This window comes from Protobothrops mucrosquamatus, unplaced genomic scaffold, assembly GCF_001527695.2.
Source record: "Protobothrops mucrosquamatus isolate PMUCROS unplaced genomic scaffold, P.Mucros_1.0 scaffold10, whole genome shotgun sequence".
NCBI lineage: Eukaryota > Metazoa > Chordata > Lepidosauria > Squamata > Viperidae > Protobothrops > Protobothrops mucrosquamatus.
Window position 1 is genome coordinate 2,508,224 of NW_015386397.1, and position 19,102 is coordinate 2,527,325.

Here is a 19,102-nt window from a genome sequence, read left to right on the forward strand (position 1 = left end):
CACAAGGAAAAAAAGTGAGGAAATAGTCTCTTATCATTTGTATTGCAAATGAACTAGTGATTTGACAAGCTTCAGTTTGGGGTTGATCTGAAACAAAAAAATAAAAGATCTACTAAAAGTGGTCCTTAGCCCTCGTCCTGAACCCCAACCGTTATTAACTCAGAAGATTATAGGCGCCGCGTGTTGCATTTGGAAAGAAAGTCGGCGAAGAATGCCTGGAAGAAAGCTTTTTTTTTTTTGTATTACAAAACTACATCTCCCAGCGTTCCTTGCAAAGCTTTCGGTTGTAGCATCCCACAATGGGCGTGGGGTTTCGGTTTTCTTCATAAATCGGGAAAGCGTCTCTTACTGAGAAAGGAGTTGCGTGCGTCATTCGTTCTGAGCAGTCTGCAATTCTTGTGGGAGATCTTCGGTTCTGCTAACTACCGGCAAAGAAGTGAGTAGGAAGTTAAAAAAAGTTTGGTTCTAGCAACAAATTAACTATTTCGTTAGCAGGTACGATGAAGAAAAAGTGCTTTTAAAAGACGGGGTGAAAGTCCAGAAGGGACATTTTAAAGAAGGTGACATTGTTATACTCTAACTGTGTATTTTGCTTCTCTGGTTCGCTGCTATGTTGATTGTTCTGGAATGACTGTTCACCTAATTGTGTAAGACATAGTCCTCCAACTTGATGCCCTTCAGATGGATTCCATTTCGACTCTTCAGGCAGAAATCTAGGGAATATAGTATATTTACTGTGATTTTTCTGATTTCTACCGCAACTTATCATTAATTGGGAAATGTGATTCAATGATTATTGGGTCTCAGAAAGCAAAGGGCTTTAACAGTTACTTGCTGCTGTAATGTATAGTGGTCAGGAATTCATCCGGGAACAGTGCATCAAAGCTCCTGTTCCACTTTTGCTTTGATTTATCTCCAGGAATTCTGTGCACATGCATGCCCAATCCTTCAAGGCAGTTCCGGAAAATGAACTATATTTTTTGCAAAATTCTGATTGGCCATAGAGAAGATGCATGTAAGAAGTCTTGTAAAGCATACTAGCATTATGATACGCCTTTTCTACTTTATTGCTTATATTTTAACTAGGCTAGGTTTCCCATAAGAATACCAAAGTGAGAGGAACTTTAAGACAAAAGTTGTATAGCGTTATACAAAGCATTAAACAAAGGTTATAAAACATTTGTTTTGCACATGTTAGAGCTCTATTTCGTCTTCTGACTTTTCCAGGTAAGACTTGCCTCAATCAGTAGAAAACCAATACCTGTTGGGATAATAAGGTAGGTGAGCCTAATTGTTTGAATGTAAAAGATAGCATCCTCATAGGAAAGGGGTTTGAAACAGTACCTTACTAAATCCAGCATCAGGTTTCATAATTGTATAGGTTTATTTTTGCTTCTCCTTAATCATGTCTAAGCAGTAGAAAATGTTGAGGGGGAGTCTCAGATTGGATTTGATGGCTTCTATTTTTGTAGATCATTAGATTAATGCTATACCTTGCTCATTTTCCAACAAGTTCTTGCTGAATGGTTCAGAGTTTTTCCTGCAATAATCCTGACAGTTGCTTAAATCTAATGAGTGAAGGGATCCTGTTGCTGAGTGTCCTATCGTACATATTTGTATAATCAAAGTTCCCATTTTTTTTGTCCTAGTCTTTATTTATAACATCTGCTCAGGGAGAATTTGCTTTCCCAACACTATATTTACATATTAGACTACTGTGCTGTTTAGTAGCCCAAGGGAAAAAAGAATGGCGGCGAGGGTTATACAGTGGATAGAGTCCATAATATAGCAAACAAGCTGAGTTTCCAAAGAGTTTAGGTTTTCTTTGTATTTTATTTATTTTTATTTTATTTATATTTCCCATTTCTAAACCATCCATCCCCCTCAAAGTGTCTTTTTTTTTAACAATTATGACTGTTTTAGAGCTTCTGCTGGGATATGCAATGTTCTGCTTCCTTAATTTGGCTATCTATTGGTTTCTCATTTGAAAGAACACTCATTAGAGTAAAATAACAGTTGTATGATTACTTTAACCTTCTTTCTAATGTATCTATTGTATCAGAACTCTGAAAAACGTGTTCCATTTCTGATCTATAGCAATAAAAGAGAAGTCTGGTGCCCCGTAAGGTAGGTGCTGCAACAAAGAAGGCATGTCTCCTGGGTCCCACTAGATGACATTGTTTCAAGAAAGGAGTTGGAGCTTGCCCAGTGCCGAAAGTAAAGATTATTCCCCCCCCCCATGCTCAACCAAGTTTCAGTAATATATGCAAAGTTAGCCTTTTCATTCACAAAATCACAAATGGCAGCTTTATTACAAGCTGGCTTACATTCAACAGTAATGCCCCAAAACTGGGACCACTAGAGCTTTGATCACTAGGCATTGGGCCAGGACATAGGGCACTTTGGTTTTGAATGGTAGAATAAAGTAATTCTACCATGAACAGTCCACTCCCCATCTCTACCATACCTCCTTAGCATCACTACCTTATGTTATTGTCTGTCCTCTCCTCTCTTTCACATCCCTACCTGGCAGAACTGTGTGTAGTTTTTAACTATATGGTGATTAACATGGTAGACTAGAAGTGGGAGAACCTGAGTTTCAGCTCTGTCTTATGTATAAAGTCACCTGGGTAACCTTAAGCCTGTCACTCCCCCTCAGCCCTGAAAAGACGACAGTGAGGGCAATTTGGAAATAAACCTCCATTTGGTTATCAATGACAAACACTCGTAAATACAGAACTTTTATTATACACATTAGAAATCTACAACATTACATTACTTTTTGACATAATCGCCATTCAAATTGAGGCATTTGCCATGACGTCTTACAAGGTTTGAAATCCCTTAGTAGTAGTTGCTTGGTGCCAAATCTGGACTATGGGGGGGGGTGATCAAAAACATCCCAAAGGAACTGCTTCAAAAGTTCTTGGGTCCGTTTAACTGTGTGCAGGCGAGCATTATCGTGAACCAACACCACACCGGAAGTAGTGCCATAGAAAATCCCGCCAAATGTGAAGACGCCAAAGGAGTACTGCTAGTGAGGTTCATAGAGCATGGTTTGACCATCAATTCAGAAGCCTACTGTGAAATGTTACGAAAACTCAGACGAGCCATCCATAACAAGCTTTGGGGCATGCTGACTTCCGGTGTGGTGGTGTTTTATAAAAAACAAGGGTGAAAATAACAATTGTAAAATGTTTGTGGCTACAGCTGATGGACATCACATGCCACAGCATAGTTCAGACAGATATGTGTAGATGCAGAAATTTAGATTCCTTGCAATTAACACTGAATTTCCTTTGCATCTCTAGTCAGGGACATCGGACTCAGTTTCTGCCTGTCACAAAGCTGTTAAGACAACCACAAGTTCAGAAGTGTTTCTGCTGTTTGGTAAGTAGTACTTATTTGACGGTCTCCTGACACAATTAGTAATCCCATAGTTTCAATTGTTAAAGAGGGCGTACTGGCTTTAGTTCTTTAAAAAAATATATATAAAATGTTTTCTCACTGAGCAGTTGGCTCTTATCTAATTATTATTTTACTAAGCCCTAGCAATATGGGGGCCACTTCAGTGTGGGTAGTGGTGATGGTGGTGGTAGGACTGCCTGAAGAAGTCCAGCTAACATGGATTGACCTTACAGAAGGCAAAGCTCATGCTGTTAATATCCCTGCCCCCCCCCCTTCCTGGGATTACACAAGGTTAAGAGAATTTATTTCCTTTCAAGGCATTGCCCTGATTTCTTTCTTGCTTCTGCCAATATGGAGTGTAACACAGCATGCATACAAGTGATCTTGGCTGCAAAATAGTTTGCAACCATATCTGAATAGTCTGAAGGAAGTTTGTTCTGGCCTCTTTTCTCAATAAGATATCTGCCCAAGAGCAAGAACGCTTTGTGCTTAGTTTAAAGGTAGCATGATCATGCTTGGAGGGTAGATAGTTCCTGTGCAAAGTTCTTATCATTAACTTGGCTCTCATTCTGCAAAGGGAATCAGAAGGAGAGGAAGGGAGAAGGCGTTTGACACTGTAGGGGGGAAGTAACTGCAAAACTGATTTACAAACACCAAGCACAATAAAGAATTGGAGGTCATAGGAAGCAGTAACAATGTCAATCAGATTTCTTCATTCACCCCATTAGAAGAGTCATATAATTGTCACTCCTTGACATTAGCAGGCAATAAATCACTCATTGTCTGTTATCTTTCCAGATTAAAACAGAAATGCAAATGTATGATTAAACAATTTTTCAATACTAAACTGAAATGAGGTATTTTTGTTAATTCCTGATCTGTTTTCTGACACCTTTTTGAAAACCAGATTTCCAGTAATGTTGCATCCTGAATTCTGCACTTGCTGTTTTAAAAAAACATACACAGTGAAAAATAAATGTAGAGCATGATTGAAAACCTCAAACTAAATCTCAAAATTGAGATGAAAGCAAGCCTGCTTTTCTCTTTAAAATGGAGTTAACTGAAAGACTCATAGAATAATTGTGTTTGAAGTGACTATGGAGATTATCTAGTCTAGGGCTTTTCAACCTTTTCACTCATTGTACCACTTTTAGGATATGGCAACATCCGAGTAACATCAGTCGCCTAGAAAGGTGTCAAAAACTTGATGACCCCCCCCAAAAAGGAAAAAAAGTGATAAAGTACAGGTAGTCTTCGACTTACAACAGTTCGCTTAGTGACTGTTCGAAGTTACAATGGCACTGAAAAAAGTGCCCCCCAAGCCACAGCCGAGCAAGACACCTGCCTGCCCACCCAGCGGCACTCTTTCCTCCTGTCCAAGGATTGGCAGTGGGGGTGGGGTGGGGGGTGTTTGGTTTTTATTCCCCCCCGTCTGCTGGGTGGTTGCAGCAGGTTTTGGTCACTTCACATGACCCTGGGACACTGTGACCGTCATAAATATGAATCGGTTGCCAAGCATCTGAATGTAAATCACAAGACCCTGGAGATGCTGCAACATTCCAGCTGATCGGCACTTCTTCTGGACTCAGCAGAAGCGCCAGGATCAGTGCTGCTTTCCAGCTGATCGGCGCTTCTTCTGGGCTCAGCAGAAGCACCAGGATCAGCACCAAGCTCCAGCTGGATCCTGGTGCTGATCCTGGTGCTTCCGCTCAGTCCTGCAGCTCCAACCATCTCTCGCTCAGGCTTTTGCGGTGGTGCCACCGGTTCAGCTCATTCCCCTCCCCTGCTACTACTTTTCTAGGATGGTGCCTGCTAGGTGCCAATGTACCACAGGTGATACCCGTACCACTGGTTGAAAAGCCCTGATCTAGTCCAATCCTACACTTAGTCCCGGATCTACTTCTCAAACTCAGCAACTTTAAGACAGGTGGACTTCAATACCCAAAATGGCCCAGGCAGCAGTGTATACTACCAATAATATAGCAAATCTATATAGCTACTGTGAATGTGTGCAAATAATTGATTACAGGTATTGCATATGACTAATATCTTTATACCTGATTTCACTTATGGCTATATAGATGGGTTATTTGTTTTCCCTCTTTGTTGTATTTAGCGCAAGATCTCTAGTTATTTTTGCTTATTTCTCATGTGAATAAATACCTCATAATTCTATTTCATAGTTGTTTTTTGATAGCTTACTAAAGTTTCTGTAAATACATGTGTTATATTCGAAGACCCAAATCCATAGTTTTGAGAATTTGTTTTAATATATTTCAACCAAGCTTGAGTTTCAGTGACTAAAAAAGACTTAAACATGGGCTTTCCCAATAATAGCTCAATACTTTAACCGCTACAAGCATCCTTTTCAGCCCAGCAACTGCTGGAAGAGATGCTTGTAGAAATTGTTTATAATAGAATTGCAACTTAGTTAACTCCCTCCTGCAATATTGATACATCTTTTAATGAGTTTTAAAAGCACAGGAGCCATGAGAAGCAGCAACATCCCTAAGGGGATGGTATCAGCTATATTCCTTTCAACATATTAATTATGGAATTCAGGGTCCACCTGATGTTGATGAACTAAACTATACTTCCCTATAGTTTAGTCATGCTCACTATGGCAGCTGAAAATTATGGCCCAGCAACAACTGAAGGGCTGTGTGTTGGGCTTCTACTGCTATTTTCAGAATGTAATGTCTTCCTGACCATTATTTGGGGTCGTTAAGAGCTGCTCCATGGAGCTCTGCCTGGTGCCTTGCAGCTACATAGGCTATTTCAGTCATCCTCAGCCCAAATTTTAGGTGAAGAGAATTGTAGACTAGGACACAGAGAGAGAGGTGGAGGAATGCTGCCTTATTTCAGTGAATCAAGCTATGTAATGCTGAAATAAGGATTTGCCAAATACTACAGGGCCAAAAGAGATAGGCCTGTCTTTCCAATCAATCAGGGGCTTCCAAAGTCTGAGCAGAAAGCATATGTGGCTGTTTAAAAATGTTGCTTGGAAGAAACTGCTGAGACCAAAGCTATGTCGCCATTAGATTTACTTGCATTACCAAGAAATGTTTTCTGGCCTATGCTTGATTTTAAGCCTCTGTGGCTTTAGTTTCATTTGCAGATCACATTACTGATCTTGACAGCAACTCAGGCTTTAGTTATAAAAGACTCCTTCTCTTAAAGCAGGGGTAGGCAACCTTGGCTCTTTTATGACTCATGGACTTCAACTCCCAGAATTCCTGAGCCAGCATGGCTCAATTTGGAACCTTTTCTTTTCCCCTCAGCATGGCTGGCTCAGGAATTCTGGGAGTTGAAGTCCACGAGTCATAAAAGAGCCAAGGTTGCCTACCCCTGTCTTAAAGTAAAACACTGGAGAAGTAAAGATCATTTGAGAAAGGCATGTTGCTTACTATTTGCTAAAATTAGTGACAGCAACAGTATTAAAATAGGATGGGCTTCCGTTAACTGTATATGTTGAGAGGAGGCAGATAATAATGAAGTGCTATTTCCCAATTCTTATGCAGCCCCTTCCCAAATGAGCTGCTTTTATTGCCTGTTGAGCAAATCCAGCAAATCATCTTATTTGAAACTCCACCCACCAGTTTACAAGTATTAGTGCTTTTTTCCCTCTTGTCACCAGAGTCAGTCCCACCTATTATGGGAATTGAATGAAAACATACAGTGCAGTCCTGTGCACTAAACTTAAAGACCATCAAGATCCAAATCCATGGGAACTTGTCTTGTATAAATTCTTACTTTAATAAAAGGAATAATGAACAAGCAATAGCACACTTTGGTAATTAACTACTTTGATCTGACTCTTGCCTTGCTACTATTAACAATTACCAACATATTTTTTGAGGCTGTGTTGGAATTTCCTTACTCTTACCAAGTTCATTCTGAGCTGGGATGATTAAAAAAAATCAGACAGTTGTATGAAATTAAGTTAAGTCAAGGATAATGAAAGCAAGCTGTTTCATGGGCAGTGGCAAACATCTATCCATCCAGCCCAAGTTATAGACATAACAATCTGTCCATTCTTTACCAACCTCCTATCCAGTCATCCAGTTCCCTCCTCACATGATTCCATATCAAAAACCTCCTTTCTTTCTTGCATCTAACTTTTGTGAAAACACATTTATCTAATGAGAAGCTGTCCTTGGGTTGTATACCTTATCTCATTTCCCCGGGCAAGCTGTCTCCAATGCCTGTGAACAGTGAAGAGTAAGAAAATCAACAAATCTTAAAACAAGATATGGTTTCTCAATGTAAGTAAAAGGGTAAATGCTCAAATAAAATGTTCTAATACTTATTCTAACAGTTGTTTAAGATTTTTTTCTCTTTGTAGGGCCACTTCTGTTCTTCTCTGCTAATGACTATTAGGAGGACGTTGATCTTTATTCCAAATTCCAGATATAAAAAGGAGAGGACTGCAGTAATTCATTGGGAATTACTAGTTGAATTCATTGGGAACTGACGGCTTATGTTCTTCCAAACATTTTCCTTGTATATTTACCATATTTTAAATTTCTCCTATAAATAATATCAACCAGCTACTTGTTGCTTGGGAAATTGGAAGGTATTTTTGGCAAGCTTCATGGACTTGCTTAATTTGATATCCATGCTGCTTAAGGCTATTGTGTGTTGAGAGATCTTGGCGTTCCCAGCCAGGCTCAACCTGATCCCTGACACTACCAGCATCCTCATTGCTACATCCCAATTCTATCCAATCCTGTGCATGACTCCATTATGATTAGTTTATAGAGAATTGTCAGAGGATTTTGTGATACTTTAAAGAGTAACGAGTGGGTTGCTTTGTGCTATGCTTTGAATTAGATTGTGAAGAAATACTTTGGGACTCAAACAATCACTTGTCTGCACTTCATTAATCTATCATATCTTTTTCTAGCATCACTAAGCTGCTTCAGAGGTTTCCACCACAGCTGTACAAATCTGGAAACAGAGGTAGGCAATGCTGCTTGTGTTCCTGCAGTTTCCAAAGTTCCTGTTCCCAGTTAAATCCAAACCATTGAAATCGCTATTAATAAATGCATTGTTGTATCATCTTATTGCAGGGGTGTCAAATTTGCCATGTCACATGACGTGTCGTGACGTATCACGACTTTTTCCTCCTTGCCGGAGCTGGGGTGGATGCTGCTTCCACGTGACGCATCTGGCCCATGGGCCGGCAGTTTGACACCCCTGCCTTATTGTGTCTCCCAAGACTCTGTTGCTCAAGGAGACTTATATGAGTGTTTCTCTAGATAATTTTAAGGCATGTTTTTCTCACCTTTCATAAAAATGTAAAAGCAATATATACATAAATCTGTGTCATCAAGAATTGTGCAGCTTCCCATTTTTTTGTTTTATTTATTTATTTGTATCCCACTTTTATTAGTTTTACAAATAACTCAAGGTAGCAAACATATCCAACACACCTTCCTCCTCCTATTTTCCACATAGCAACATCCCTCTGAGGTAGGTTGGGCTGAGAGAAAATGTCTGCTCAAAGTCACCTATCTGGCTTTCATGGCTAAGGCGGAACTTGAATTCACAATCTCCCTACACATCTATCAGCTTCTCTGTCTTTTTAAAATGAAAAGCAGATAGGAAGAGGGTATGCTGCAAAATGCAAAATTCCAGCATTATTTTATTAAGGAAATATCTGTAGGCGCCACAAAATGCCAATGAGACATTTGAAAAGCAGGGATTAGTGGGCATTTTTTGTCCATCGATGTCTTTCATGAGGAGGATATCTGCAGGGGTTTATTTATTTTATGGGTTTATAAGAACTCTCAAAATTCCAAAAGTGCCCCCAATCCAAAAGGTTTATCTACCACAATCAATGATTAATTGGCCAAAAGAAATTAGAGACACTTTCCCTTAACACAGTTGCTATCCCAGTCTAAATAAATGTTGCATAAATGTAATAGTAGATAGGAAGTTGTAGCTTTGATTAGCTGCTGGCTAGCAGGATTCCTGTCCTGAAATCTCTCCTTTCTCAGGCTATTTTAGGGTGGGGGGAAATACTGTCTTTATTCCTTAAGTTCTTTTAAAATTATAAGGACATTTGCAAATCTTGTGCTGTATGCTGAGAAAACTTCCTGATTTGCCTGGACTGGGCTGTTTTGCTAGTTAAGTATCAGCACAGTTCTGAAGGAAACAGGGATTTATTTGACAGGAGCACCTCTGCCTAAATCTTTTTTTTGGGGGGGGGGGGGGAGAAGGGCAGTCTGTGTATCAAACAATGGTATATCATACGGTAGATGAGAAATTCCTTTCTTGGCTGTGGCCTCCCTATTTTTCAGTGTTCTTTCCAAGGAAACTATGTTAACACCAGTATTTTTGTTTCAATTGTTGGCCCAATCCAAGACCGGGTTCAAGTTAACCATCACTGTAAGCCAATGAATTCATGCAGAATAAGGTGTAATGCAAACTCTTTATTTCTGTTATAGAAAAAAAGGAATGCACTTGGGACCCAAGTTCAAATCAAGTGTACCTGTTGAAATTCAGCAAGCTCTTTTTATGCCATAAAATCACATGTACACATCAGAATATCCTGATCTTCTATAACTTGTTCCTTGTTTTAAGGCATGCACAGTTTAGGCTTATAATGTGCATGGGGGACACTTAATTAACTAGATTCTTCACCTCTGGATGTGTTTTTTAACCTACTAATGATAACTTTCTTTTACCTTTGAGCCTTTGCCAACACATTGTTAAACTTTTTAGTATTAACAATACTAAACAATACTAAACTGTTTAACATTGTTAAACAGTTTTTAGTATCGCCTGTTCACCGCCCTGAGTCCCGCAAGGGAGATAGGGCGGTATATAAATTTAATTAATAAATAAATAAATAAATAAACTTAGCTAAATGCCATGTTACTTTTCTTTGTTCCACTAACAGGCCCATTTGCAGAATTCCTTCACAAGGATACAAAGCCACATCCTGCCAGCTAGTCTATGTAGGAAGCACTTGCGATTAATCTGTGAAGTGTTTGTGGTCAGCCCCTCTAGCTTCTGCTAGCATATGCTAAAGAAGACGTCAGTTAACTGCTAGTAACTGTCTAGGAAAAGCAAAACAAATTGATAAAAATGAAGCAGCAAATTCATGATTTACAAAAGCTCCTAATGATTTGTTAGCAAACCAATAAGCCAAATATTTCGCAAGCCAATATGCCGGGCTCTCACTAGACTAAGTGAAAACTAGGCATTCTTCCTAGCTTTAGTAGACCTGACTTTGTCTTACCATCCTTTTGGATTGCACAGCCCATTGCATTCATGTAGCTACATTTTTATTACTTCTGGTTTGTTTTGATTGCTTTTATCTTTGATTTCCCCCTGAAATTTATTGAACATTTTATATTTATAAATACTGCTTTTTGAATGTGTCAGTATGCATTTGGAACCTTATTGTTCCAAATTAGAATGGAATGGAATAGTTGGAAGGGACCTTGGAGGTCTTCTAGTACAACCCCCTGCTCAAGCTGGAGACCCTAAAATATTTCAAACAAATGGTTGTCCAATATCTTCTTAAAAACCTCTAGTAATGCAAGTAATAGTATGTTGGCTTGCAAGGTAATCTCTAAACAGGCTAATTTGCAGAGAATAGTATAATCGTACTTGGGGGTAAACTGGACAATATTTGTGCTTGTGGCATATTGTCCAAAATTTGCTCAGACTGAGTGGCACTACCATTACTGTTATAGACATGGCATAGATGCAACAACAGATAACTTAAGCTACACTTTACTTTACTGAAAAGTGCTTCATAAAAGTTTTAATTAACTTAATCCATTATATGCATCAGAGATAAATATTTAGAGGCCTATCTATTATCTCCAAGAAAATTGCATCTTGGAATGTAAGGAGAAAAATGATAAAAAGCAAAAATATAACAAAAAATATGTCTGCAAAACTAAGGAAGAGGAAAGCTATAACAGATCTGAATGATGGTGGTCTGATTTTGTGGAATTGATAAATATATACAAGAAAGTAAAACTGTACAATTTAATTAAAGGACTAAAATTATGACAAAGTAGAAATCACTGTCATCCATGTTACTGTTGATGAAAATCAACTGAATAATAAGTTGACTAGAGATGTATTTCAGACTTTAATGAATGATAATAATAAAAGAATCAGAGATAAATTTTAGGCAAATGAAATAATTTCCTATTTATTTTCATTTCCTATTAATTGAGAAGGGTTTTACATTTGATTGTGTAAAGTTAAAAAGTAAGTTCTAATTTCTTTTTTCTTAAAAATAACATTATTTTTAAATGGTAGATTTATGTTTTTTATCCTGTTCCTAAAGAAGAGGTGCTATTTTCTCTAATCACATCCTTTAAAGGCTACAAGGTGAGCTGGCATTATAGAATTTAGTTTTCTTTTTCATCGTTATTATTTTACTATTATGATATCCTAATTATTTGCAAGTAAGACCATAGACCATAGTGAGTCCTATTGCCTATACTGGAGATAAGGGATGCAAGTAAAGATATCTCCCAAAAAGATAGTTGTAGGCTGCACTAATTACCAATCAGCTACATCAAGACAGGAAAGTGGGTAGGGAAGCTATAAACACAGTGTTTCTGGGAAAGGAGGTTTGAGAAATTCAATGTTTCACTTTATGGGGTCATAAAATATAATGTTGAAGTGCCAGACACTAAGTAGGTATACTTGCTCCATTCAGCCATGTTTTCTTCCCTGATAATATTTTGTATGGTAAGAAGTACAGAATTACTACATCTATCCCTTGCCATTGGCTGTGCTGGACAGGGCTGTTGGGAGTTGATCCAAAACACTGGAGGGATTCAATTTGATTTCATTACTCCCCCTTGCATTTCCCGTTCCAACCTCAGAAAACTCATTCTGTATCTGTTGACAATCTGTAGTTCTGAGCCTGCTGTTATTTCTCTCTTGACCATGTGGCTGGCATCTGTTGGGAAATGTCCAGCGAGGCAGGGCAGAGGAATCAGTTGGGGAATTAGCCTTGAAAATTGTGCAGTTGTAAGAGCTCCAGCACTGACACCCCCTCACACACCCCAGCTTCATGGAACCTTATCTATCTGTTTCCAAAGGAAAGCAAGTAGTCTGAGGATGTTGATCTACTGTTTGGGCTTGACATTATCATTCTGACTGCAAAAGGAGTATTGTTTTTAAAAATGAGTTTCCTATTTATTTTAGAAGAATGAGGGCATAGTTTGCTGAGCTGTTCTCCTATGCAAGTCTCTTTCATTGTATTATGTCTTATGAATGTTGTCCTTAACCCTGCTAGACATTGCTACCACCCTATCGTATTCCATAAGAAAGTCACTTACATGCACATTGTCATAAGATAATTTTGATGGTCAGAAATCTTTGAACCCGTTTTATATAATGCTACTTAATTTCTTAATCAACATTTTAAAAATGTTAATAATAACATCATTACATGGACAGCACAGGTTGCTAAAACTTTAAAGTGCACTATGGATTCATCTTAATATGGAATACAGCATCTTGCTGTTTTCAGTAATAATTGCCCATAACAGAAATTTAAGATGTTCATATAACTCCAAGAAAGTAATGCACAACTTTGCATCATGAGGTCAAGACTGATGAGAATGGTTTTTAAGCGTCTTGCCTTTGTCTCCCTCTCCCTCTCTTTGTATTTGGTTCTTTTTTTATAGGATTTTAATATGGAGGATATGCTTTGTGCAAGTAATAATTTGGAGGAACCGCCTACTTCTGCTGTCATGTTGGAAAGCTGTCATTTCTCTCAGATTGTCTTTGAAAACATAGAGAAATTCTATGTTCCTGGAACAGATATAACTTGCTGTTATAACCTTTCCCAATTCTTCACACCTCGCAAGAAGGACTGGGTGGGCATATTCAGAGTAAGTTTCTCAAAATACACTGATGTTTGAATTGTAAAACACGGCCATTGGAACTGATGTAGCAATAGCAATTACATTTAGACTTATATACTGCTTCATAGTGCTTTACAGCCCTTTCTATGCAGTTTACAGAGTCAGTATATTGCCCCCAATAATCTTATAGGTGGTTGATCTCTTTTGATAAGGGCATCAGGAGAAAATAATTCAGGTTTTTAGGAAAATTGAGATTTGGTAGTTTTTCAGGTTTCTCTGAGATCCATATCTTGAGATCAAGAAGAAATAATACAGGAGGGAAGCTAATCTTTTCCATTCAACTTTCCGTTTTCTGTTAATAAATTATATATCTTTTTAGCATTTAAGTAGTGCTTGTGCCATTTTCAGCTGCTTACTCTGCCAGTTGGTACCAAGCCAACACTTATCTATTATGGTTCTCCCCCAAAGCTCAGTTGAAGTGTTTTTCCCAAAAATGTGAATGGGTACTATTAATAATAGTACCTCCCTTTTGAGGGAGAATTCCTGAAGTAATCCAGAGACCAAAATAACAGACTTAAAGTTCTCTGAAGTCCTTCATGGAAAATGGTATTTCAGCAGAATGACAGGTTATGCCACTTCAGGTTCCTTGAAATGCAGATTAAACATTTTGTGAGGTCAAATGTTTCCCAAAGGTGCTCCAAAGCAAAAGAGATGGACAAGATGTGTTAGGACTAAGTTTGCTCTCTGAAAGCCTTACAGTTTTCCTATCTGTCTTCAAAGCTGCTAGGACTTGATTCTAGCCCTGCTGCTAGTGTAGGTAATTCCTTTCTATTCATTGTAATTTGAAAGATGAAGGCTTTCCCCTCTCCGTCTTTCCTTGGATGCAGCAAACCAGGGGTCTTCAAACTCTGTCCTTTTATGACTCATGGACTTCAATTCCCAGAATTCCTCAGCCAAGCACGCTAGCTGAGGAATTCTGGGAGTTGAAGTCCATGAGTCATAAAAGGGCCAAGTTTGAAGACCCCTGCAGCAAACCAACAGGGCCTCATGGATAACTTCTCCTTCCTTCTTCCAATATAAATTTCACATAAAATTGCTGTGTCTGAATACAGTCTATAATTACTTCACTCAGTAACTACTTATTTGATGGCACTAAGAGGATGCAAATACATCACAGTATCTCTAAAATACTTGAACAGTCTTCTCCAGTCTAATATCTTGAAGATGTGCTTGGATTGTAATTCCCCATATCCATAGTTAATATAGGCTTTAGCAGTTTCAGTATGATTGGAGAAACCCGGGCTGGGTGATGACTAGTTGGAGCAGGAATCTGAAGCCTTCACATGCATTTTGTTGTTGCCTTACAGGTGGGATGGAAGACAACTCGTGAATACTATACATTCATGTGGGCCCCTGAGCCCAGTGATTCTGAGAACAGCTATGCTGAACAACAGCAGGTGCTTTTTAAAGGTCAGTGATGGGAAGGGAATTAATGGTGCAGTTTTGCAACAGGAAACTTGCTACTGTTATCATGACATTGTTATCTGCTGAAATCCAACCTTGCATATGGTGCCACTGTGGCATTCAAAATGGGTTATTTGAAATATAGGCTTTATTCACTAACAGTCCTTTAAAAAGAATCTATGAAGCCAATTACTAGGTTTATTTTATGGATTGTTTTTATTATTTTGCTAGATTAAGAGTTAGATACTGATAGTATTATAAGTCATCCCCAAAATCCTGATAGTTGTCTGTCATCTTTCCTTTCCTTCCTATAGAAGATAAAAAGTATAATTTCACCTAGTGCTAATAGAATTACTTGTTATACACTGGCTAGTATTTCCTGGTTCAATAACTTTTACCACTGGAGAGAAAAAAGAAAGCTGTTTCTTGAGAAGTGATTATCATTCAGCAGTAATTGTATCCTGGGAAATCTGGTGATATCATTCATTCCCCACCTCAGCAGTGGCTATGGCGAGACGCGAGTCTGAGATACGAGAGTGCTGTTGATAGTAAGAATAAAGAATATGAGACTGAAGTCATAAAAAAGAAGAAAAGAAGGGTGGGTGAACTAGGCTTAATTTTAATTTTAGTCAGATATCTACTTAGAACTGTCAGCTTTGCTACTTGGGAAAGAGAGAAATTTTAAAAGCTGTCAGCCCTCCTTCCATTTGGAATCCAACAGATTACCTCTGAAGGGTAAGCCATAACTAAATGTTAGATAGCTAACTTTTGTATTTCTTATGAATGACTGAGATTCCAAATATGGAATGTGACTTTTTGTTCTTTCAGCCTACTATCTGCCAAAGGATGATGAGTATTATCAGTTTTGCTATGTTGATCAAGATGGGCAAATCCGTGGGGCCAGTGTCCCTTTTCAATTTCGTACTGAGATTGAGGATGACATGCTGGTGATTACTAAAGAGGTTAGTTCCCATTCTTAAGTCCTAAACTGAATAAAAGGCTTATAGGATTAGGGTTAGGGTCTTCAGAATGAGTGGCTCTAAGCATAAAACACCTATTTGAGTATTTTGGAAGTGTTTCATTGGGAATTGAAACATTCCAAATCCACTTTAAATAGTTTCACATTAGAAGCAATTGTTTCAAGCTTTAAGGGAGGCATTTCAAAGTCAAAACAGGTTGAAAACATTTTGCATTCTTATAATGGTTTGCCTGAGATATGGTAACCTGCACCATCAGATGGATGCCTTTTTGACTTTATTTTATCTTTAAAACATTATAACACCCTTTTAGGAAAAGGATAATCCTTCCAATCTGGTTTCCATCATAATTTTTTTTTTAAAAAAATAGGTTCTGTACAATGGGAATGGGCAGCTACTTGATTGGCGTGTAGGGATCTGTATTTACATATTTACATGTATCTTGACAAACGTATCTCCACCTTATCTATAATCTGATCAGCTTGACTAGCAAAGAACTTTTGTCTCTCTTGATATTGAGATATTGCCATAAAAACCATCAAACATTATTCATATAAGAAACATCCAATAGAGTAAAAATTATTTTTAAAAATAATCAAAATTAACCCTAAGTATATCTAGCAATTTGATGAAATAATTGTAGGGGAAAGGCATTGAATATACATTCAGAATAGAATATATTAATATACAGTGAATTCTCATACATTTGTTAGGGTGCAGCATACTAACATGGGATATGGGAAAAGGCTTATTCCATGTTATATCCATGACATCTTTGGCTGAACTCTTGCTAGTATGTATTTCCATGTAATCTTTATTTAGACATCTGGGAAACTTAATTGAACGCTCATTAATATGTACGTATTTTTAAAATATTCCCTTAATCCACTTCTGAGCACAAAGGAGATGGAAAAGCAGCATTTAAAATAAGTAGAGTGAATCATCAGCATCAACAGGAGGAGTTCAGATACTGATATAATATTTTAATAGTTTTTTTAATCCACCTTTTTCAACTAAATTTTAATATTATCAGACTGATCTCAATAGTGGCTACTTATTATAGAGAATGGACAGAAAAAGAAACTTTGCTTAGGTGTCTTAGCAGTTTCCACTGTTTGCATATATTGGGTGACTTACCTTAAATTAAGTAGTCCATCCCATTCATAAAAATAAAATCTATTGAATTATTCTATCTAAAAAAATGTCTTATGTCCCAGTAATTCAAACAGCTAGTGCTTCATCTATGACAGATGATAAAATATACAAATAACGCTTACTAAGACAGTGCAGTTGGGGCAAGCATGGTGGCTAACTGAAGTGATCTTCTATTTATTTTTCAGTTCTTTAATATTTCAAAAAAATGAAAGCAAGAGAGATCAAAAACATCCTTGATGCACTGTTTTGGCCGATGCAGTTAGCATTGCGTGTAATCAAAGGCTAATAAACTCAGAAGTCATTACCAACAATATATAATAAACATCTAATGTTTGTTGGTAATGACTTCTGGGTTGAGGTGTCCTGAAGGATCTAGGACACCTCTCCAGAACATATTAATATCATGCACTTCGGTTCTTTTGATTTGTAGGGGGAAGTGGAGAAAATACAACAGCAAAATGAAACATTGCTTCAAGAAAATAAGAAACTGAAGAAGGATCTAGTAAGTCTTCAGGACCAGAATGTGCATCTACAAGAAAAAGTTGTAGCAGCTAAGGTAGGTACCGTCTCCAAAACATAGCAAAGCACAACAACAAAAAGAAAACTGAATACATTTAACTAGTGTTTTCTTGCTAAAATGATGTAGAGTTTACAGTCTCCACAGAAATTGCCTTACAGTAAGATAGGAATAGCTATGTGCTATTCAATATGCTAGTTTTAGTGAACTACTAAGAAAACATTCCACCCAGATTGGGGAGAATGAGGAAAGACCACTGTACTACAGACAATGTTGAGTGTATATTGGTGTAATACCCAGGTTATTAAAAAGGGAAGCATGGAACACTACATGGTTCCTTGTTTAAAAAGTAGGAAGGGGGACAAATTATGCCCAGATTAGAAAAAGTTGATTGAATCCTAGTCACTAAAGTATTGACGTTAGGACACTCTGGATGGGAAGGAGTTTTTTTGTGTTCAAAGAAAAATAAGGGAGCTTCAGAACAGAGGATATTTTGATGGCTGAGACCACACAGCTTCAGAATTGTCTGAATTTAGGTTTCCTTAGAATTAGCTATAATAATGGAAGCTATAGAAAACCTACAAAACAAAATTACCCCAAAACAAAGAGAAAAGAGAATCCAGTAATTATTCACTGTAGACTGGCCAAAAATATAATAAGGTGACAAGAAAACAAGAAAAAGTGAAATGTTAATTACTCTTTTCTTACCTGTGACATTATAATAAATGGAAATCTTGATTATTTGTTTTTCTGCTCTGACATTTCAGGTTCTCCAAGATAGAGTGAACACTTTACAGAACAGATGTGAGAAACTTGAATCCCAAAAGAATGATCTGGAAAAGGAGAAGTGTGCCATTAAGGCAGACCTGATGCAGTAAGTATTTATTTTTCCTCCTAGAGATAGCTGGTTCAGTCTCATAACACTAAGTAAAATTTTAGTGATTGAAGCCTAGGAAAACCTTGGATTCTTGAAATCCCTGTTCTCTTTTCAATGCAGCCCTAAAAACATGTTTGGAATCCCTTGGTTCTGTTTTTATTATCTGTGTGGAAACAAATGCAAGGGCATAGTTTTATGAACTTGGCTTTTTAGTAGATATAGTTAGCTATGGCTAGCATTTGAATAAGAATAATAACACTGATAATATGTATATTGTGGTTAAAAACTTTGTTCTCTGGGATGCAGAGGAATTACTGGCTAAAGGAGAGGGGACCCTCCAAGGGGAGTAAGAAGACATTCTAGCTTGGAATCAGTTCAGGGGAGTAAACATCTAAAGTTAAACCTATAGGGAAAGCAGATGGTCTGGTGAAATGTTTGTAATATGTGTGATCAGCAAAAAAAGTATCTACTTGGGCCTATTCATGGAATGGTTCTGGTTATTTCCGCCTGACATTAATCTTGCCAGACTCTGCGCTTCTGGGAAGGAGAAAACAACGGATATGGCAGCAGAATCGCAGGCAGCTGCTATGCCTTCACAAGAGATGATGGACACCTTACTCCTACATCAACAGGAAGTGGAAGCAGAAATGAGGAACTTACAAGCAACAATACTTCAGTTGGTTCAGCCATCAGCGGCCCCACTAGGTGTAGTAGAGCAACCAGTCTCCTCCCATAGTGGTTTGCCAGAGAAGTTTGGAGGAGAAGCAGACAAAATGAAAAACTTCATCGGTCAGTGTGAATTGTTTATGGGAACCCGAGCTGCAGAGTTTCCAACAGATCATGCAAAAGT

General features: G+C 37.9%; 1 protein-coding gene across 2 annotated transcripts in view; it reads left to right on the top strand.

Moving 5' to 3' along the window:
* Window positions 1-337: 337 nt before the first annotated feature.
* CALCOCO2 (calcium binding and coiled-coil domain 2) overlaps window positions 338-19,102 on the top strand; it is a 31,359-nt gene continuing 12,594 nt past the window's right edge. Inside the window, exons 1-9 of one of the 2 annotated variants that reach the window (XM_015810429.1) lie at window positions 338-436; window positions 1,228-1,277; window positions 3,312-3,390; window positions 8,315-8,370; window positions 13,083-13,289; window positions 14,630-14,732; window positions 15,555-15,688; window positions 17,289-17,414; window positions 18,143-18,249. In XM_015810429.1, coding sequence (XP_015665915.1) covers window positions 13,092-13,289; window positions 14,630-14,732; window positions 15,555-15,688; window positions 17,289-17,414; window positions 18,143-18,249 — 668 coding nt within the window. In that variant the 5' untranslated portion in view covers window positions 338-436; window positions 1,228-1,277; window positions 3,312-3,390; window positions 8,315-8,370; window positions 13,083-13,091. Of the gene's footprint in view, window positions 437-1,227; window positions 1,278-2,106; window positions 2,128-3,311; window positions 3,391-8,314; window positions 8,371-13,082; window positions 13,290-14,629; window positions 14,733-15,554; window positions 15,689-17,288; window positions 17,415-18,142; window positions 18,250-19,102 lie in introns of those variants that run through there. The other variant, XM_015810430.1, reaches the window with a different exon arrangement.